Here is a 20705-nt window from a genome sequence, read left to right on the forward strand (position 1 = left end):
TCTTATGAGAACAGCCATTGGATCTATTCAACAGCTAAGATTTAAAATTTTTAATAAACAAGATGAGCTCTTGACTGGGAATGTCGGGATAGGGTAGAGAATCGGGTTGGACTCTTGTATACACAAGGGTGTAAAATAAAGGCCATTTTTTCACTATTGATTTAAGTGAAATGATGAGTGGAACCCCTCACAACTTTGATTCCCACATATCAATGGTGAAAATTTGTCCTTATTATACACCTTTATATGAGAAAACTTGTATATATACACGGTGTTGGGCCCCACAAATCAGTGTCAAAAAAAGCAACTCTTTTAACTTATAAGTTACGGGCGTGCGCACTTGCGCATGTATATACATAGTCAAGCCATGGACCATTGTACCGCTGTAATGGGATTTGGGGATTTGAACAAGGAAAAATGGTCCAGTAGGAGAAATTGGAATCAATTCACAGCCTTTAGAAATTCGAATGGTCCCTTATGACTTGAAACTTGTGGTGAAGCTCCTTTGCTTTGGTCGGTCCATGAGAATTATTTCTCTAAAGATTTGAGCTTTCCATTTCAAGATCAAAACTTTGATCTCTCTCAAGTATGGTCCTCCTCACTACTCCTCGTCCGAACTTACAAAGATGTGACGATTCAAGTATCCGGGATTTACATAGATCGAATACGAGGGGTTTATTGTTGTAAAAAAACACAGATACATTGCACCCACATATGTAAATGAAGTTAGATCACAACAAAATACCCAATTATAGAAAAAAAAATTTCATTACTATGGATAATTCACATCTATATCATTTCTTTATACAATGAAAAAAAGGCAGAGAGGAATGCCTCAACCACCATATTACAAATCAAACACAATGCAAGTCCACTGAACGCCACAACACAGCAGGACCCTATTATGGCCCAAGAACAAAACACAAACAAAATTTCCAAAGAAATAAGGAGCTTATATCCCTGCCCCTTTTAGCTACAATGAATTTTACAACCTTCCATGTATATAAAATAAATTAATGAAATTATATAGCAACAGGGGCATGGGACTAAAAGAAAAGGGAATCTATAAGTAATAGAACAAAAGGGGGAATTGATATACACTGAGTGCAGAAAGTCGAGCAGCCTATCTCCATAAAATATGAGAAGAGCATACTTGAGCTCTCTGGAACTCACTAATGCAAAAATTGGAAGGCGGGATTCTCGAAAAGTTCCTCTGCTGGTTTGACATCCAAGAAATCCTTCTCATGTAGCGTATTAGAAAGGTCATCAATGGTGAAGGGAATACTACATTGAAAAGGTATCGGTATGAGCCTACGGACATTTACTCACATAGTAATATTTAAAACGATGGAAGTTTGTACGGTCCATTGCCGTTTGAAAAGTATAAATCATAATCATATATGCTCGTCTATTAGATATTTCGTAGTACCACTAAAGCATAGATAAAAGGTCCAGATAACAAATATGGAAAAACTCACCCAGAATTGTCATCCAACAAAAAGCAATTGCTGGTTGCGTTGTTGGAGTCCTCCGTCATAAGGATCCTCATGCTGGACATTACCTGTAGCAAGAACGTCACAAAAATAGCTGGGAGTTCATATACGCTCACATGAATATGTCTTCACAACTACAAATCAGAAATGTTTTGCCGTAAAGAGACTTACATCTGGGGATACACTTCGAGTGTTATAGTTGTCATCCCAGTATACTGTACATATTCTGTACAGCTGCTGAACACTCAGAATCTGAAATAAAAAGAGCATTATATGAGACAGCAAATAGAGAGAGTACATCTCGGCTTGTGTTTCTTTGGGTTTCTGTACGAGTAGAATGTAAATTTTCCTTTTTTGAGTGAGAGAGAGACTTACAGGGCATAGGTCGTTAGTGATTTCATCATAGGAAATTCTGTACTTCTGGTGGATTACCTGTAACATAATGAACAACAAAATCTCAAGACCCAATAAAGTTACGAAGAGTCGGGGAAAATAACATGTATTCAGGCGCCAAAAAGAATATAGAATATTACCATTGAAGAATATAACGCCACTTATTACACTACATTTGGTTAGTAACTTAACACACAGAAAAAAGAATTGAGCATGTTCATTTTGCACGATTAATCAACTGCCAGCAAAATACCATTAGGAAAAGAGTAAGCTTGACATCACAATAATTTATGTCACAAAATGTTAAAACATTATCATAAAATTTTGAATTACTTCGAAAAGTTACAGCAGGAATTCCATTTGAAAAAAAAAAAAAAAAAAGAGAACAGTTACAATGGGAGTTCTTAGAGGGGTTAGCTCAACGTTAAACCAGATGACATACCAAGAATCCAACAGACTGTCTTATGTGCTTAAGTTCATCCCAAGACGAGCCTGCATACTGCAATTCAAGGTACCCAAAGGTATGAGACACAAGAAAGTACACAGCTAAAGATTTTATGTTGAGAAGCATAAATAATCAGGGCAAAAATTGCGTATTAAATTAGTTCATGAAGGTAACTGTCATAAGTCTTGACAAAAAACATTACCTCCTCCTTAGCTTGGCAGCACCATTGCTCTAACTCTGCTAACCCAGATTTCACATATTCCCCGTTGCTAAATGTACAACACTCACGACGCAAAAGAAGACTGGAAATTCCACAAATCACATTATTATTAAAATTTTCAGTATAAAACAACAATTTGTGAAACAACCAATTTACCTATTGAATAGTTGTACATTAATGTAGGAAAAGGTTTGAGTATAAATCTTCTGGATAAGAATTGAAGGCACCTGAAACCCCAACAATTGTAAGAATTTATGTAAAAGAAAATTACACAAACTACAGCATGGTTTAAATCTTTTGAACCAAAGAAAATGAGAAATGAGAAATAAGGTCCCTTACAAAATTTCCTTTCAATGTACAGAGGAGGGTGTTAAGGCTATCAATGATGTTCTGCCAGTTATTCGATGGGGAATCTTTGCCAAAGGACCGTCCAGATCTTAGGACACTGCCTTTAGATGTTCTTGGTGCCTATGTTTTAGCGTTAAATTTAACAAGACAAGACTTAGTTAGAGGTTTAAGTTGGAAAGCAGAATAGCTGACTGCATGTAACAAACCACTTCCAATGAGCTGAACAGAATTGCTCTCTCAAGTTCAATATACCTGTATGCACAAGGAAATCAAAGATCCCAATTCTTTCTTCAAGTTGTCTCGAATAATTCCATAAATTTTCTCCACGTATGCTGCAAGCTGCTGCTTGAAAAGCAAAGCCGGGTATTTTGCCTCCACTTGGCGTACTACTGCAAGAGCAGCAGCCGCTGCTAAGTTTGAAGATGAAGGTGAAGATCGGAAACCCTAGAATTAACAAAGAATAATAGGATTAGATGTCAAAATAATTTGCTCAACAACTTAAAAAAGAAATAGAAGAGACAGAAAATTCAATACCATGGTCATCCTCCCAAAAAGGGATGTAGCAGGTGGTGGTTTTCGGTGTGTGCTTGGACCTGCAGTCTTAAGACTTCGTTGGAGCAAAAACAATAACGCTGATGTATTGGATAACCAATACGCCATATGGTCATTGCTATCTTCATTCTGCATCAAGAGAAAAGTCATCACATACAATCTCGATCAAACTGAGATGAAAACGTGGCTTAGAAAAGCTACTTAAAGCACGAGTAGAAATGGTTTACTGAAGGCAAACAGGCAAGAGGTACATATAGAAGCACTACAAGACATTCAGATGGTATTCAACAATAAATAAAGCTAAGAACACAAAAATACATGTATGCAGAAGTTAACATGGGACCAAACACACACCCACCCCCCACCCCCATTGCTAGAACTTATGACATCTCATACCGTGTGGTAAGCCACAACGAATTCAAAGTCAGTAAAAAAAGAAAAGAAAAGCACAACCTACTAATGATGTGAAAAGTAGACTATCAAAGGTAGTCATGACCTGATTACAGAAGCCAAATAAAAGTACAGAAAATTTGCTGCCTATTTTCCGACAGTTCTCATACAAATTAAGTATTAAAGAAGTGTATACAATTGACTCTTTCCCACAGCCAGTGGTCTAACTACCTCAACTGCAGAACCAATCATTTGAATAAGACGATCAAACACGCTAGTCCTCTCTGCTTCAAATGACTTCCAGTGGAGAAGGCATCTGTATATGGTAAAAGCTGCAATAGGCTTTCCCTGGCTGAACCCAATGTTCTTTGACACACAATTGATAAGGGCATCAATACTTTCCTGTAAAAGTATCGACACAAGATTGCATTTTACTAAACCCAGATCGGATATATAAAAGAAGGAAAGCAGAAAAAAGTAGATCCGATTTGTAAGAACATACATGTAGATGCTCAATATTGGATCTCATTAGCTTGCTATCAGAGCCTGAGACTGACTTCTTCATGGGTGTTGCACTTTGTGGCTCCTGCAGAAATAGCTTGTCAGTGACCAGAAGATAGAAAATAGAGCATATCATTAATTGATCAAAGGAAACAAAAATAAAATATTAAAGAATGGAGTAAATTACAGGAGTATTATTGTCTTCATTAAAAAGGTGACCATTCTCCATGCTCTGCAAAAAAGTAACATTTATGAGGGAGAAACAAAGAGGGTGAGGGCAGTATCTATAAAAACGTAGTACCGCATCTTCACCTTAGTCATTGGAGTTGAGGGATACTCGGCAATCTTTTTAACTGGTGTATTCAACAAAGTTTGTTGCCGAAGAATTTGCCTCTCAGATTCCATGTCAGAAACCTTTTCTTCCAACCTGGATAAAGATTAAAAGAGCAAAAATTTATCACGCTTGAGTAAAACAAAACATATTAATGGTAAGCAAATCATTCTTATTTCAATAATATTTCAAGTCCATCTTAAAAAACAACCTATGCATAGCAGTCTTCAACTGAACTATCTTGGATTCTGCCTCCAATGCTTGTTTCAACCTTTCTTCACTGATTTTGCTTGTCTCTTCAAATTTTTTCTCTGTTTCATCAATTTTCTTTTCCAACGAATTCACTAATGTCTGCAGTTTACCATGGGAGAAAGAACAATCTATAAGCAAAAGAGACTACCAGTATAGCTCTTAAGATGACATCCGCCAATTTCAAATGACAATATTCCCTGAGCAAAATTAGATACTTGACAATCAACCTCCTTACCTTGAGTTTCTCGTTTTCACTTGTAAGCTTGTCCACCAATTCATCATCAGCAACTCGAACTTCCTGTATAACAGGAGCTTTCTCAGCAGCTCTTTTGGCATCCTCACGTTCTTTCATGAGCATTGATTTAGTTTCTTTAAATTGGAGCTGCATCTCGTGCAAAGCAGACTGTAGTTTTGCATTTTCTTGGGTTTTAGCCTCCTCCAGATCAGCCTACAGACAAACAGGAACAGACACATCAGCGAAAATATAGATAGAGAAACTGACAAACTGCATGAAAGTTCACCAAACAAGAAATATAGCATGCATGTGGTTGAAGGTTTTCAGGAAACTGGGTGGCTATTTGCAGTTTTTCCGTCCATTTTTTGAAAATTTCTCCTCAATAAAGGCTGATTAGAGCATGTAATCATCGAAGTAACTTACAAAGGCACCAAACAGTCGTATATAATACCACCCAATTAAATTTCAAGGACAGCCTCCATAAACAAGAAATTCCAAGTTCAACTTTTTATTTGCACCTTTCCGAAACTCGCTTACATCAACCACACTTTCCAACCTTCTCATACAGTTGTATGACATGCCTTTTAACCTAACAGTTGAATAGCAAACACCTCCTGGCACTTCAGAAATTTATACTATACGTAGTCAAGAAAAAAAGTTCTGTCCTAACATTAATGGTATACCCTATTGGAAATAGTGATAATAGTTTCTGAAGTTAGGACTGTATTTGCATAGACATGCCAACATCAAAAAGCCCTACCAAAAAAAGTACTAACATCCCTCCAAAAAGTGAAAAAAAAATTAAATAAAGGCTAATGGTTCAGAGAGAACTTTTTGATTCTAAGTCCAGAAAAACACATCATCCACCAAAAAAGTTGGTTTATTAATTATTTACCCTCATGCGCTTCTCCAGCTGTAATCTCCATGTCAATTCTTCAACCTGCTTTTCCAATTTATTTTTGGCAGCTTGAAGAGCTCCTGTTTCCTTAGCAGCCTGAAAATTGAGATGGTCGGAGTGGAAAAGAGTCAAAAGACCCTCTTAATTTTGTAGGAAGCAACAAATGAAAATATTAACTGCTTAAAAGGACTACATGATTCCCAAAGACAATCAAAAACATTAAGTCAAATTTCAGAACATGTGTATAATATGAATCCTAGGGCTGCAAGAACTACAACACCCATGCAAGATCAACTTAATTATTAAAGTATATCTCCAGTGGATGTTAACCGAACATCCCACAAAACAGAAAAGAACATATAAAGAGAGAGCCATTCATTCAACTTGCCAACTGGTGAGGCTTACTGTCACAGAGAGAGTGCGGACAGAGAGAGAGAGAGAGGGAGCTCACCATCTTGAGTGTCCGCAACTCTTTACGAGCAACTCTTCCCCTCCATGCACATTGAGTTGTAATTGCTGATTTCTTCAACTTCAAATAATGCAACCTCGCTAAGTACTTGCAACATTGACTCTGCATCATGGCATCCAGTGTCATAAATTTATTGTGATTACATTCCATGATAAAGAAAATGTCTCAAATTAAAAAGGTGAGCAAACAGCAAGAGGTTGGAAGATATATAGATCCTAACAAAGGCTATAGATCCTAACAAAGGCTCCCCAGATACGGAGGTATGAGTGTTACATGCCATTTCAAAAAGGTTTCTGCATTACAAGGGTACAAAAGCAGACTACAAACAATTTCACCAATGCAGATATTTTACCTGAATCATAATAGCAGCTTTAGTCTGCCTTCTGAAACGTATTTCACTGCGAGCAGCCATTCCGCGCATACCTGTTTGAATTGAAACAGCAGAGGACCAACATTCTTTATATGCTTTCCTGGATAGATACATGCGCAGAGTCCTCTGAATCCTGAGACAGGCAACTTCCCTTCGCATGCCCTCATAAACTTTCCTCGCAAGTTGTCCTACAATAAGCATAGCAACACTCAAATTTGATGTAACCAATCCTTATGGCCACAGTAAATACAACTCATACAGTAACTTTGTTTGGTCTAGATGCACAAAGATGCCTATAACAGATAGATTACCTCGGCATAATGCTTGAATTTGTACTGCAGACATACGGAGTTTGATAAAACTTCTACTTGCTAAGTAAGACCGAACTTTCCTCTGAATAATCCTTGCTGATCTTCCTAGGACCTCACTTCTGCGGGCATCTACTTCTGCCATCTGACCAGCCCTGAGAAACACCTTTGTTTTGCCGATCTGTAAAAACAAATATGATCAGTAGTAAGATTAGCTACCTTAACCAGCAACAGAGGTAGGAGCTGAAAGAATGTCAGAATTCATGATAGTTATTAGACTGTCATTACCCGCTACTGATAAAATCTCCAGAAAAGTCTGTAGGTGCCAAATTTTGCCTCCCAAACCCCAAAGCCCAAGAAATAAACAAAAACAACAAATAAAGAATGATTCCATGAAACAAATCAATAGCATTTAGGCCTTTAGTAGAAGCAACCAAACCTAAGGTTTCTTAGGCAGTGAAAACAAACTAGATTGATAGATGAGCGTGTTGTTAAAGCTTATTAGGATTCTGATACTTTGTGGAAGTCGCAAGTTGCACTTGTTTGTTCTTTTTTTTCTTTATGAACTTTATCTTGAGTTCAGAGATATTGGGTTCCCTATGTTATGAAAATGATTTGCTTCTGTATATTTATTCTCAGAATATTATTTTGGGACCATGATGTGAACTGCCGCATGCTGTCGTCCTGTTATAACCATTGGAGACCTGTTATCACCATTGCCCCTTATTTGGTGACAGGTGAGCCTTGCATATCCCACGGCTGAGTCACCAGTATTATGTAGTTAATGTGTCCTAACCAGTATGGTTGGATTGGGGGTGTGGCAGTTATGGATGCTAATAGTACAAACCCACAAATAAAAACTACACAATTGCCACTGAGAAATTTCGTGACACAGGAATAATCAGCAGTTTCTAACGATCTCTAGTGAACAAGTAATCCCATGAAACCAGCAGTTTCCTAGGATTTCTAGTGACCGAGTAATCCCATGAAACCACAACCGCATTGTATCGTCAAACGCAGGAGATGATGAGGTGATGGGTGAGAGGATCCACCGTTGTAATATAAAAAGATGCATGGTAGCCCTACATTACTCGAGTAGTAGAATCACAATCATACCTTATTTTCTCATTTTACCTTCTTTCAAGCACATAGCTTACTTTTTTTATTAGAAAGAATGATTTGTTAATAAAAAGCACCAATATCACACAAAATAATGGTCAGCAGAAGCTCACTTATCGCATACTGTATTACTACAATAATTTTTCTTCCCAAATTATGACTATCACAAAGCTCATTCATTTATAAATATTATTCAAATTGAAAACACTGGAGATCAGAGAACGCTGAAGAAAGTCAGTATATATGCAGAACTTCCCAAAGAAACAGTTGAACTGCTTCAAGTCAGAATTTTTTTTTTCTTTAGAATTTTAAAAAAGAAATACTATCAGGCAGATGAAAATTTTAGTTTATGATTCTACAACATCCTTAAGCCACCGGGAAAAAAAAAAAAATATATATATATATATATACACACACACGGAGTATGTGAACTTAGTTTCTCACTTCCCTCTATGGTTGGACAAAAAAACAAATTTACTGTTTGCAAAACTGAATAAAAGAGAACTAACTCTCAACAAATTCATATTTCGAGAAGAAAGTTTGGTCACCAATAATTACCTGATAACCTTCAAGTCCAACTTTTTCCAGGAGCCTCTTACAAGCAGTGACCTCATCGGAACTAATTGAATATCATATGAGTCAGTACTTTTGACAGTTTCGCAGAAAACCTTATAATGAGCTAAAAAAGAATCAAATACCTCCCATCCAGAACTTCAGGTGCAAGGAGGCCAAACCGGTCTACAAATTCATCAAATGGCTTTCTGGTAGGAAATCCAGCACAACTGATCCTAATGGCCTCCATGACTCCCTAAATAGAAACAGAAGATGCAAAGAATGTTAATCATAGGAATTTCTCGAAACACCAAACAGTATTTGGCAGCAATGTAAGGACATCAGGCATCTCACCCCACATCGTAGTTGCTGTAGAACATTTTTGTTCTCAAATATTGCTGGCTTCAAAAGATTATTGGGCTTTACGCAACGAATGTAATGCGGCTCAGTAGCATTGAGAGTTTCAAGCAATGCTTGCAGTTGTTGCTGTATAAATTACAGTACAGGACACTATAAGCAAAAGGAGCAGATAGAGAGACGGTAGATTGGCTAACATGAACATAAACAGTCAACCTTAAATCGAGAACCTATTGAAGAGAATTTTGATGATTTAGAGGATTCCTCAGCCAAAGGCGGAAACAAACCCGCCACAAATGAGCATTTGGAAGCACCCAAGAGTGCTTGATGTTCAGCAACAACATAGTCCTTGTTCTTGTCTAGGAAAAGTTCAGTTTGATAAGTGACCTGAAAACATCACATTTTCTACGAATTATTGAAAAAAATTAAAAAGATTTTCACTTTTTGCTTCTTTAAAGATTTCACTGCAACAGAGAATGCATTATAAAACAGAGAAGAATACTCACATCACCAGCATAATGGCAAATTGTGAAGTCACTACGAGCTAATTTTGGTTTGCTGAAGCGCTTATGGTTTTTAAGTGTCTGGTATAGTTTTTGAGCAAAGGTCTCATGTGTCGATCTCGGAAACATACTACAAAACCGCATGCGCCAGAAATCATAACACCAAAAATGTCAAATCAACTTATAATAATAATAATAACTGAAACTTTTTCAAATCGTAGATAAACATTTCGAATAAATTTGAATAAAACATAGATCAGCAGTACTGTTCCCATACTAGGGCTTACCAGGCTTCATCAAGAAGAGCAATTATGCCTCCAGGTTTCTGAAAACATAAACAGAACAGACACGTAAATCAACAAGAGGCACATAAAATAATTTTAAACACCAGAAAATAAATGGCGAAGCTGGCATCACTAATTCTTCTACACAATGTCAAGGGATTGTATCACAGATTCAGTAAGTTGATAAATGTATGAAGACAAAATATAAACAACTATATTCCAACACTCATCATCGCCTTTATCCCAATAAATTGGGGCTGGCTACATGAATCAAAAATGAATTTGAATCCAAGCAATGGTTTCTTCTTCACCATTCATTGCAAAAATTGTTGGAAGGCGGGAAAGAAAAAGGTGTTCATGCCAAGAATAAATTCTTATACGTTCCATGATTGCCAATATTTGAACCTAAAACCTCACTCAAAATAAGATGTTGGCCATTTAAACAAAGTTCAAAAACCTGCAACACATTATTTTCTTTTCAAGAAACTTGTTCTTAAGTTTTTTGGAATGCAAACAAGTAACATAATACGTCTACGTGCCAGCTAGAAATAACCAAACACACCACATAACAACATAACCCTGATAGAGTCCCACATCGGTTAGGAGAGGGGATGAAGTGCTGTATATAGGTGAGAGGTATTCCCTCTCCTTAGTAACCAAGCTTTTCCCATAGAAGGGCTTGGCCACAACCCCCTTGGGCCTTGGACTGCATGGTATGGGCCAGGCCCAATGGCCTGTGGTTGGGTTGGGGCTTGGTTATTGAGTGATGGTCCCCTTATTCTATCATTGGTATCAGAGGCCTCGTTCTTGCCCTGTGGGGAGCTCTGGTATCCATGGGCCTTGTGCCCCTGGCCCTTGGGGCCGCGTCTGCGGAGTGGCCGGCCTTGGTGTTCTGTTATATGGGGGCCGAAAGGATAGGGATAGGGAAGGGTCCCGAGTCCTGAGTCTGAGTACCCTGCCATGGCAGGCCAAGGTGCTCGACCAACGTGGACGTTGGTCTTGAAGGGGTGGGTATTGATAGAGTCCCACATCGGTTAGGAGAGGGGATGAAGTGCTGTATATAGGTGAGAGGTATTCCCTCTCCTTAGTAACCAAGCTTTTCCCATAGAAGGGCTTGGCCACAACCCCCTTGGGCCTTGGACTGCATGGTATGGGCCAGGCCCAATGGCCTGTGGTTGGGTTGGGGCTTGGTTATTGAGTGATGGTCCCCTTATTCTATCAAACCCTCTACAATATCTTTATTGGGTTAGAAGCCGTTTTCTTCATAAGATTACTTTCCATCATCATCAACGCCTCAATCCCATACAATTAAGGGGTCGGTTACATTAATGCATTAGAGAAATTAGTTAGAATCCACCACATGGACTCTCATTCGACATTCATTCCAATCTGAAGCTTTATTCTTCAGTAATTCTGAAAAGGCCCATGTTCTTTTTACTTTTCCATCAGGAAAGCCTTGTGATCGCATATAATATATTATTCTTATAAACAAATTTCCTTGCTAGAGTTGTTTATTTTTTGGTGGCGAGACTCTATCCACTTCCAATCTAGGAGAAATTCCTTGAAGCAATCAATAAGACTCTTAAAATAATTCCGCCTCCCTGACTCCCAAATGAAAGAAAATGTTGACATGTCAATTCAAATGGTGTTCGTAAGAAAGTAGTAATTCTCATGGTATTAGATACTTCAGCTCGAAGTTAACATTGTTATACTGATTAAAGTGGTTTTTAGTATGATACATGGAGGAAAATCAAAGTACAGGAAATAATCATCAAAAGCGACAAAGATTCAGCTTGTTTGATCTATATCACATGTAAAACATGTTAAAACTGGTTGAGCAAATAAAGAAAATCAGAGGCAAAGCTGCATGTGAAGGTAGAGACCCCAAACCTTTTCAATCATATCTAAAATGTCTTGATTATCGACAAACTCAATGTAGCTCCAATCAATTTCTTCTTTGGTATATTCTTCTTGCTCCATTTTGAAAACATGCTGTCCAACCAGATATCATGCATCAGGAGATATGCAATAAATTAGATTAAGGAAGCGTCAAGCATGCTTAAGATATGGCAATGCCTTTCCTTAGCCAACCTGATTGAAATGTTGCTGAAGTTTCTCATTTGTCAAATTGATGCAGAATTGCTCAAAGCTGCAAGATCATCAAGAAACTAAGAATCAGAGGAAAAAATTAAAAGTCCAAGTGCCAAATAATAATTCGATTTTTACAATTGATTCAGAGTATGAACTCATGTGTCATGAATTTGCAGAGAGTTGAGCAAGGTTTAGCTGGTTTGAGAAGTTTGAGTTCTGTTATGCTCCAAATTGTCATACAAAAGGGCGAGACCAACTAACTAATACCCGAAACCCTCATTATAGTCTGCTACCACAGCCAACAGTCCTCCTGCGTCTATCCCCCTTCCTCCTTTTCCAATAAATATTAAGCTAGGGCAAGGACACCTTAAGTGCTGACAGGAGAATTTCAATCATATAGAGACTAACACTATAACTACAAGATAATAACATTGTGGCCATTTTGCATACTTTTTCTTTCTCAACAAGTCCATGTAACTAGGGCTGTGAATCCATTTCTCTACATGTTAAATTCTTATTCCCTCATATAATCATGACATCACAAGGCAAGCATCAAAACGCTTTTAAAACCTTGAGATGATCAATAATGAAAACAAAAGGCATACCGGCTAAGCACCTGTTTGTCTTGAAACTCTCAAAGCCATAAATATCCAGCACGCCTATTAACGACTTTGAATCAGGGTCTTGGCCAATGGAACTATTAATCTTATTCACAAGCCTGCAGAAACCAGACGGCAAATCGCAAAGCAATGTTATTAATCGAAGTACAACCATTCCAATCTAATAAAGAGCCAGTCACAAGGTCTAACAAATCTTTAGATAAAGTGCGGGGAGGCTTACCAATCAAACAAACTGGAATACACAATTTTAGCCAATGCATCTCTGCTGAGAGCTGCAGAATCCGGATCCAGCATCTTTGTAATTGTTTCATCACGAGTCACAATCACACGTTTGCAGAGAGAGTCCTCCAGTGCCTTTGGATCACACCTAGATAGAATTTACAACTTATTAACATTTTTCTTTGCTTGAGAGAAAATACAAAAGGATATTTTGGGAAAGTGTCTATCAGTGCAAGTACAGGTCATTGACATTGTTCATTTACATTAATAGCTCAGCAGCTGTTCTCAAATGGAACCAAGATTTTTCATCTTCAGGAATGGATGAGTCAATTTCCTTCCCTTTCGCAAAATCAATATTACCAAGATGAAGGATTGCAGCGACGACTCGAAATATGGCATCCTGATAGGAGGAAATAAAAGGAACATGAAATTTTAAATGGAACATGTTGAGCTCATTTCCACTTTAGAAAACTCTTTATAGGTATACCTGTTCGTCAGAATTTATTCCAACAACATCCATTGCCCTCCTTGTTGCAATGTATTCCTTGGAATCGTCAACCCCATCTAACTCATAGCAATTTGATTGATTCAAATAGTGAAATGTTCTAGGGTTTCCCAACTTGTACCTCTGAACATCCTGACGATAAAAATGAAAGAAAGAAATTCTTCAAATGTAATGAAACAATCGGTTGAAAGTCGTATGCAATCATCAGTGTCGGAAGGGCAATTGGCAAATGACAAATAATGCCAAAATCATTATCACACTGACCGTTATTCACTTATAATAACAGAAATAGCTCTGAAGCAGAATGAGTTCAGCCAAGCTGGTAAAAACAACAATGCTATTATGCTATTTCAGGTACCTTTCTGCGAAGTTTTCTTATCTAATCTAACATGCATTTTGCAAGTCCCCAAAAAAACCTATTACGTGCACATCTCTTGCACCACTTTTTTTTTTAAGTCAGAACTATAAATTTCTGTGAAAACTGTGATACTATTAAGTGAAGAAACGCATACACAAAATAACCAAAAAAAAAATTAAAGAAGCATGGTGCTAAACATTATTCAGCATCTAAGGTCTGCCTTATTATGTAGGGTAAGTTACATCTTTTCCACAATAATTAATATTCAGCAAATCCTTTTTAGGCTAGTCCATTGCTGTCATGAATAACTATCTTGACTTGAGCATATATAGATGCAGAAAAAGGGAACAGGCTGACATAAATAGTATTAGCCTAGTTTTCATGAACTGATGACATTCATTGAAACAATCTAAGGTTTTGATGAAATGATGGCAATCGATGAAACAATCAAGGATTTATTACCTCAACCGGTGCAGCACAAAGCATGTAGAAACAATGATAATTTCTCTCTGGATCAGAGACCTGACAAACACGCGACCTTTCTAACAAGTAAGTCCGGATAGCAGCGCCAGAAATTCTCCCCCTCTGGTCAAATTGAATTTCCACGAATTTACCAAAACGACTGCATAAAATACAAACAAACAAAAGGTACGTTAATATTATCGCAAATATATGCAAGGAAAAAGTCCTTATCAACAAATCTTCCCACCTCGAGTTGTTGTTTCTCACAGTCTTTGCATTACCAAAGGCTTCTAAAACAGGATTGGACTGCAGAACAGAGCAAAGACAAAAGAGCACATATGACAAGGATCACTTCCCATCAGATCTTCAGCATTTAGAAATCTGATTTGGTTCTAGCTTAATTCAGAATATATGTTACCTCCAATACTTTCTGCTCGACGGTCCTTCCCTCAGCAGCAGCTCTTCCTCCCATATAAGCAAGATAGCGCATGAGTAATTTTGTGCTTTCCGTTTTACCAGCGCCACTTTCACCACTGACCAAAATTGACTGACTTACACCTTCATTGATCATCAGTCTGTATCCATGACCCGGTTTGCAAACATATAAAAATCAAATAAGCTACAGGCTAGAATGAAACGCAGGACCAAGCAACAACATACCTGTATGCGGCATCTGCAACAGCAAACGGATGAGGACTCAGCTCACCAAAATCTGCCCCTTTGTATTGTGCCATCATATGACTATCATAAAGATGAGGCAGCTTTATAAAAGGGTTCACCGCTATCAATATATTCCCGGTGTAAGTCTGGCATTAAGTGTATCAATGTCATAATATTAAAAAGTTGAAAATGAAACACAACAAAGAGAATGTAGCCAACGTTGACAAAAATGTAAAACAACCATGCTTCAGGACACACTGACTCCCCAAAAATCCAAAACAAAATAAAAGTTTACTTACATAGATCTCATTTAAATCATATCTTGCTCTTAGATTCTGCAGGACTCCGGGTTCATGCAAATAAGCCAGTCTCGTCATATCATCCACTCCACAAGGTGGAGCTTCAGGATCTTTTGGATAGACATGAGAAGCCTTAACAACAATCTGCAAATTCCAAACATATCTCTATTTAACTAGATTTTAAAAAAGGCAAAGAACTTTTTACTGATTAAAATCAATGCAAACGGAAAGGAAAGAACTTGAATATAACTTGATAAATAACGTCAACCAATAATATATGACAAGAAGAAGTAGTAGAAAGCCGGTAAATGATGACTCGAAATGGATGAGCACAGAGATCTCATAACGTTCTTATAACGCCCTTACCATCTTTCCTGAAGTGCAGAGGACCTTAATCTCTTCACCTTTGACTTCCACAACTTCACCATCGATCCAAGCTACATCAGGATCCTCAATCCAAACAAGCGATCCGACAACTAGACTGGTAGCAGCAGCCTGAAAAACCAGGAGTACCAACCTCTCATCATTCCAACTGCATCATTTCTCATTAATTATATCCAGGCATGTGTATTAAGTTGTATAGCAAAAAATGACAATGGGTGACATAGAAACGATGAATTTTTTTGTCTCAATAAACCTGTAAAGAGTACTTCAATAACATAAAAGGGGGCTTAGTACCATGAATCAACATCAAAAATCATTTGTCACCAATAAGACAAAACACGAAAATTCTAAATGTCTGAATCCAACTAGGGATCTAAAATGTTCAAACCAAATATCTGAAAAAATGGATATTGTTAAGCTGGTTAGAATAAGGAGTTGTGCTTCCAAAAGACTATAGCACAACCAAAACATGGCCAAAATCGTATTACATGCCAGTTAAGTTTTAACCATGATTAGAAGACCGAAGCAGAATGTTATATGATACGAGTAGAGCTGATACTATCTGGCAAGTTATTGCACAATTCCACAAAAATAGACAATGAAAACAAATCTGAGGATCCAATGGAATGTGCAACTTTAAATCTTCTTTGCAGTTATTAAATACTAGGACTAGCACTTTAAGTCCAAAACTATCGATCCTAATTGTCTATAAAAGGCACATTGCTAAACATAGTATATCAAGAACTCGAAATTATACTAACAGTTGATTCACAATCTATAAGATGAAACTGAAGGAAACACCAGCATGACCCAAGGGCATTGAGATCAAACCAAGATATGAAGGAACAGATAACGAAAGCAACAACAACTAGCAGCAGCCATCAACTTACACCATAGATCAGTTCACAAAGAAACACCACCACCCAAAACCTAATGAACAAAACTCTATAACAAAAATTCCACTCAATTAACAAAACCCAAACATGAAATGAGCAGAAAGAAAACCATTAACACAAAAAGAAAATTCCCATAAATACCATTTTTACTGAGATTTATCGGATCAGACAACTGGGTTCCTCCGAGATCTAATTCCAGAGCCTTCAACAACGATCATTCAATCCTTTTTCAACTTATCCTCCTTTCCTGACTAAACCTTTAATCGATTTCTCCACAATAAAAGAATAAACAATACTAATCAAACAATCTTGACAAAAAAAGACGAGAAGCTTAAACCCTTCAACGAGCTCAAATATCCGGAGAAGAGAATAAGCCCCTCTTTCTTCTTCTTCTTCTGTGCTGCTGTGAAAGCTGAAAGCAGACCCCTTGGGATATCTCTCTGTGTTCTTCTCTGTTTCCACCTTAATTGAATTTTGGTCTAAAGAAAGTATTGTTAAGGTCGTAATTAAGGTTTTATTAAACCAAAACGTTTATTAAACTTGTGTTAATACCAAAAGTACCCTCGTGTTTTGCTTGTAATTTCCGACTTTCAGTTGCCAGCTCACCACGCGGTCCCAAAAAAAAGGAGTCCGGATCTTGCAAAAATCAAAAATTCTAGGCGCTAATATATAGCATTTACCTTTCTAATTACTTTATATGCCATAATTAAATATCAAAAACTCATCTACATAAATTAATAATTATTAAATTTCTATTAAGGTGTTTACAAAAAAAATAAAATTAATTCGAAATAAAAAAATCCTTTTGATGCTTGGACTCTCACATAAAATTATTATTTTGGCTATTCAAAAGTGGGAGAGTTTTTTTTGAATAATGAATTGAAATTCAAAATCATTTCAGTTTTGAGTTTAGGGATCATTCATTGTCGTAATTAGTAAAAAAGAGAACATCATCGAGTTATTGCTAAATGAATTTGATCGTTCGCTATTTGTTATAATTAAATTACTATTTCATTCAATTGTGGAATGAATAGAGTTTTACTTTTATCTTATTAATAATAACAAACGTTGGAAAATGAACTAGAGACTCGAACTACAACCTTGAGGTTAGAGAAATGAGTCAACTCTTATATATAATAACATTTAGCAAAACTAAGTCATTTAAAACCCTAATTATGAAAATCGATACGTAGAGTAGAAGTTCTACTAAACCTCTTTTTTAAATAATATCGTCATGGATGCATATGATGATGATTCATTTTGAATTTTTGTTTGTTTTGGAAAAAATAATATTCCCTAAAAAAACAAAGTTTTACCTAAAAAAAAAATGAAATTTAACCCTAAATAACCCTACTATTAAAGGAAAAGATAAGTTTTACCCACCAATTCATAATGTGAAAGTTTTTCAATGAATATCCAATTAATGTTTTTTTTTTTTTTTGTAGAGAATCATATCCTTAAGGACCTTAACCATATAAAGCTAACAAATGTGATTGGTTTAGCTTAAAAATACTCACCAACCGACCTTTAATTAAAATTTATCAATGCATCAATTATCACCAAACATCGATCAAGAAAGTGATGGACATAGATGGACGTAACTTGGTGTATGTCTTGTCTTATTGGTGTAAACAATGGTTCAAAAATCACAATCAATTAGGCTTGTTTTGTTCGTTACATTAAAAACATTAACCATAAAGTATAAACAACCCAAAAACATGTCTAAAAACTAACTGACATTCCAATGGCGGTCATTTTTTATTATTATTTTTTGAAACGTGGAGGGAGATTAGAACACAGGTCATCAAGATGACGCACACCGTCCTTACCACTCCAATTAGTGACTTGAATGTTTAGTGGCGGTTTGTTGATGAATGGTACTTGGAGGATAATTATTTATAGGAAATTATTATATTTCAAAATTATTTTTGTCCTTAATTATTTTATTTGGGATATAGAGTCGGAATTTCACTTTTTTTTATGGCAAAAAGGCATTTCACATTTGTGATTGGGAAAAACAAATAGAGCCCCAGAGAGTATATAGGTAGGTGTGTTTTGATTGAGGGATTTGGAGAAAATGGAAGAGAAAGGAAATGAAGTTTGGTTTTAATTCTCTTGTTTGGATAGTTTATAAAAATTAAGAAGAGTGATTTGAAGGGAATTAAAGGAAAAATTTCATTAAATTTTTGTCAAAATTATTTCTCCCAAAATGAAGTCATTTGGAAGGGATGGATGACTAATTAAGTTATTTATATGTCAAAACTTATTTCACCCCTCGTAACATGACACTTAACATAAAAATAAGGATAAATTAGTAAATTAAATTTATTTTATTTTATTTCTTTTTTTTAATCTATCCAAACATGGGAGGGGGAAAAGTGTTATTCCATCCATTATCTTCCCTTCTCTCCCATTCTTTTCCCTTCCCTTCCTACAAATCTCTCAATTCAAACAATAGTCTAAAAAAATTCACCAAGAAAATTCATAATTCCAACGTGTTACGAATAGTCGAATAGATGACACACTTGCTTTTAGCTCATAAACATTGTACAGATTTGTACGTCTTTGGATATTTGATATGAGTCTAAACTTGTGCCGTCAAACGTGCTGGCACATAAATTTCATGTTTCCCATCTGAGCCCAGTTTGTCTTTAGACAATCAATATGGGCCAAACCCGTGAGACCCACGCGCAGATAAATTTCATACTTCCCACATGGTGATAGGATAAATTAGGTTTGCTAGTCCAAATAAATATTGGAGTTAGCATGCATTAAGGTTTCCTAATTATATAATTAAAACTTGCCAAAAAAGAAAAACTAAGTTTCCTAACTAAAAAAAAGTAGAGCAATTATGCACAAATTTTTTTTAAAATAATGCTCGAGATCCTAAAAAAGTGACCCCAAAAGATATCCATTTAATGTGAAGTATTGGATGTGAAGTGGGCATTATATGTATGTTTTTAATCAATCACTGTTTTAATGTCACATAAATTTGGGGGAATTTTAGGGTAATATTTTGGAGTATCTAGCATTGTCCTTTTTATAATTACTAATTTGATTTATGTGGGCGGGTCAATCAAGTAACGAAGAGCGTGGATATCTTATTGGGCCAAGAGGACAGAATAGCCCAACAAGCAAAAAAGGCTAAATTATTTTGTCCAATTTCAATCCTGAATTTTCTATGGGTTTGGCCCTACAGAGCAAGCCCTGCCGGAGAACTCGTTTGGGCTAAGATGTATTGTATTTGTAGGGTCAAACGGACCCAATGGACGGGCCTAAAATTGTTTTCCCAAGTGGGCCAGTGTCTCATCACAAACTTAACTGTTGGAAAATGCGAGCGTGCTGTTTGTTAGAGCATCCACAATGGGATGATTTTGAAGTACTTGATATGATACTTTCTTGATAAGTTAAGTGCTAGATGTTCACAATGGATATAATGGAGTGTATTTTAAGTACTTGAAATGTTACTTTTTTGATAAGTATAGCGCTACATGCACACAATGGGTGAAAAATGACGCTTGAAAATTTAGTTGTGGAAAAATGATACTTGATAGTTGGAGTATGTATATAGTTGATGAATAGTGAAGAGATAGATGATAAAAAGGAAGAAAGAGGTGATGAAAATGAAGAGAGAGATGATAAAAATGAAGAAAGAGAAGATGAAAAGGAAGAGAGAGATATGAAAAGGAAGAAAGAGATGATAAAAAGGAAGAGAGAGAAAATAGAAAAAGTGAGTATGGAGTGTTGGAATGTATGAAGTGTTGATGAATAGTGTATATTGTGAGATTTAATCAACCAATTAAATTGTGCCACGTAGGATAAAGGAGGAGAGAGAGAATAATTATGAAGTGCTTGATATTTCAAGCATCATTGTGGATGCTCTTAACCTCTCAACTATATAGCCTTTCTGCCTTTCTTGATACTTTCTTCAATTTCCTCAACTTCTACAATGTGCCTAGCTGAATGACCTATGTCAAAATAATGGATTCTTGGCCCATATTTTCTTGGGCCTGCGGACAGTCCAATTTGAACGAAGCATTCAGATGTTGGTCAAGAATTGATTCATAGCAAGCATTCAGAGCATTACTGTTGATACATAAAATAATAATGCGCATCGTAGATTAAACAGGTTGTGAGGAGAAGTTGCCTCAAAACCAGCCCAGTAAGTTGCCTGGTGGTATCAAAGAGAGA

The 20705-nt window shown here is 36.5% G+C and overlaps 1 protein-coding gene across 1 annotated transcript; it reads right to left on the reverse strand.

Annotated features, from left to right (window-relative positions):
• Positions 1-749: 749 nt before the first annotated feature.
• On the reverse strand, positions 750-16997 carry LOC120007514 (myosin-6). The gene is made up of 39 exons (XM_038857781.1): positions 16656-16997; positions 15601-15729; positions 15235-15378; positions 14936-15081; positions 14694-14850; positions 14523-14581; positions 14276-14435; positions 13438-13587; positions 13214-13350; positions 12952-13098; positions 12728-12829; positions 12112-12169; positions 11911-12012; positions 10024-10061; positions 9740-9866; positions 9450-9620; positions 9231-9362; positions 9023-9132; positions 8883-8943; positions 7209-7386; positions 6880-7085; positions 6510-6629; positions 6056-6154; positions 5161-5373; positions 4885-5024; positions 4655-4769; positions 4530-4574; positions 4344-4427; positions 4073-4243; positions 3434-3580; positions 3152-3343; positions 2891-3019; positions 2708-2778; positions 2534-2633; positions 2329-2385; positions 1869-1925; positions 1665-1745; positions 1479-1561; positions 750-1284 (listed from the first exon to the last, which is right to left on the reverse strand). The coding sequence occupies exons 1-39, from the start codon at positions 16656-16658 to the stop codon at positions 1173-1175; spliced, it is 4533 nt and encodes a 1510-aa protein (XP_038713709.1). The 5' UTR covers positions 16659-16997; the 3' UTR covers positions 750-1172.
• Between the last annotated feature and the right edge of the window lie 3708 nt (positions 16998-20705).

This window comes from Tripterygium wilfordii, chromosome 10 (assembly GCF_013401445.1).
Source record: "Tripterygium wilfordii isolate XIE 37 chromosome 10, ASM1340144v1, whole genome shotgun sequence".
Classification (NCBI taxonomy): domain Eukaryota; kingdom Viridiplantae; phylum Streptophyta; class Magnoliopsida; order Celastrales; family Celastraceae; genus Tripterygium; species Tripterygium wilfordii.

Excerpts from the sequence above, each read along its gene's own strand:
- LOC120007514 (XM_038857781.1), bottom strand. Across the intron at positions 13,099-13,213 it reads ACAGCTGCTGAGCTATTAAT|GTGTGATCCAAAGGCACTGG; the intron begins GTAAATGAACAA and ends AATTCTATCTAG. Across the intron at positions 9,133-9,230 it reads TACAGCAACTACGATGTGGG|GGAGTCATGGAGGCCATTAG; the intron begins GTGAGATGCCTG and ends GTTTCTATTTAG.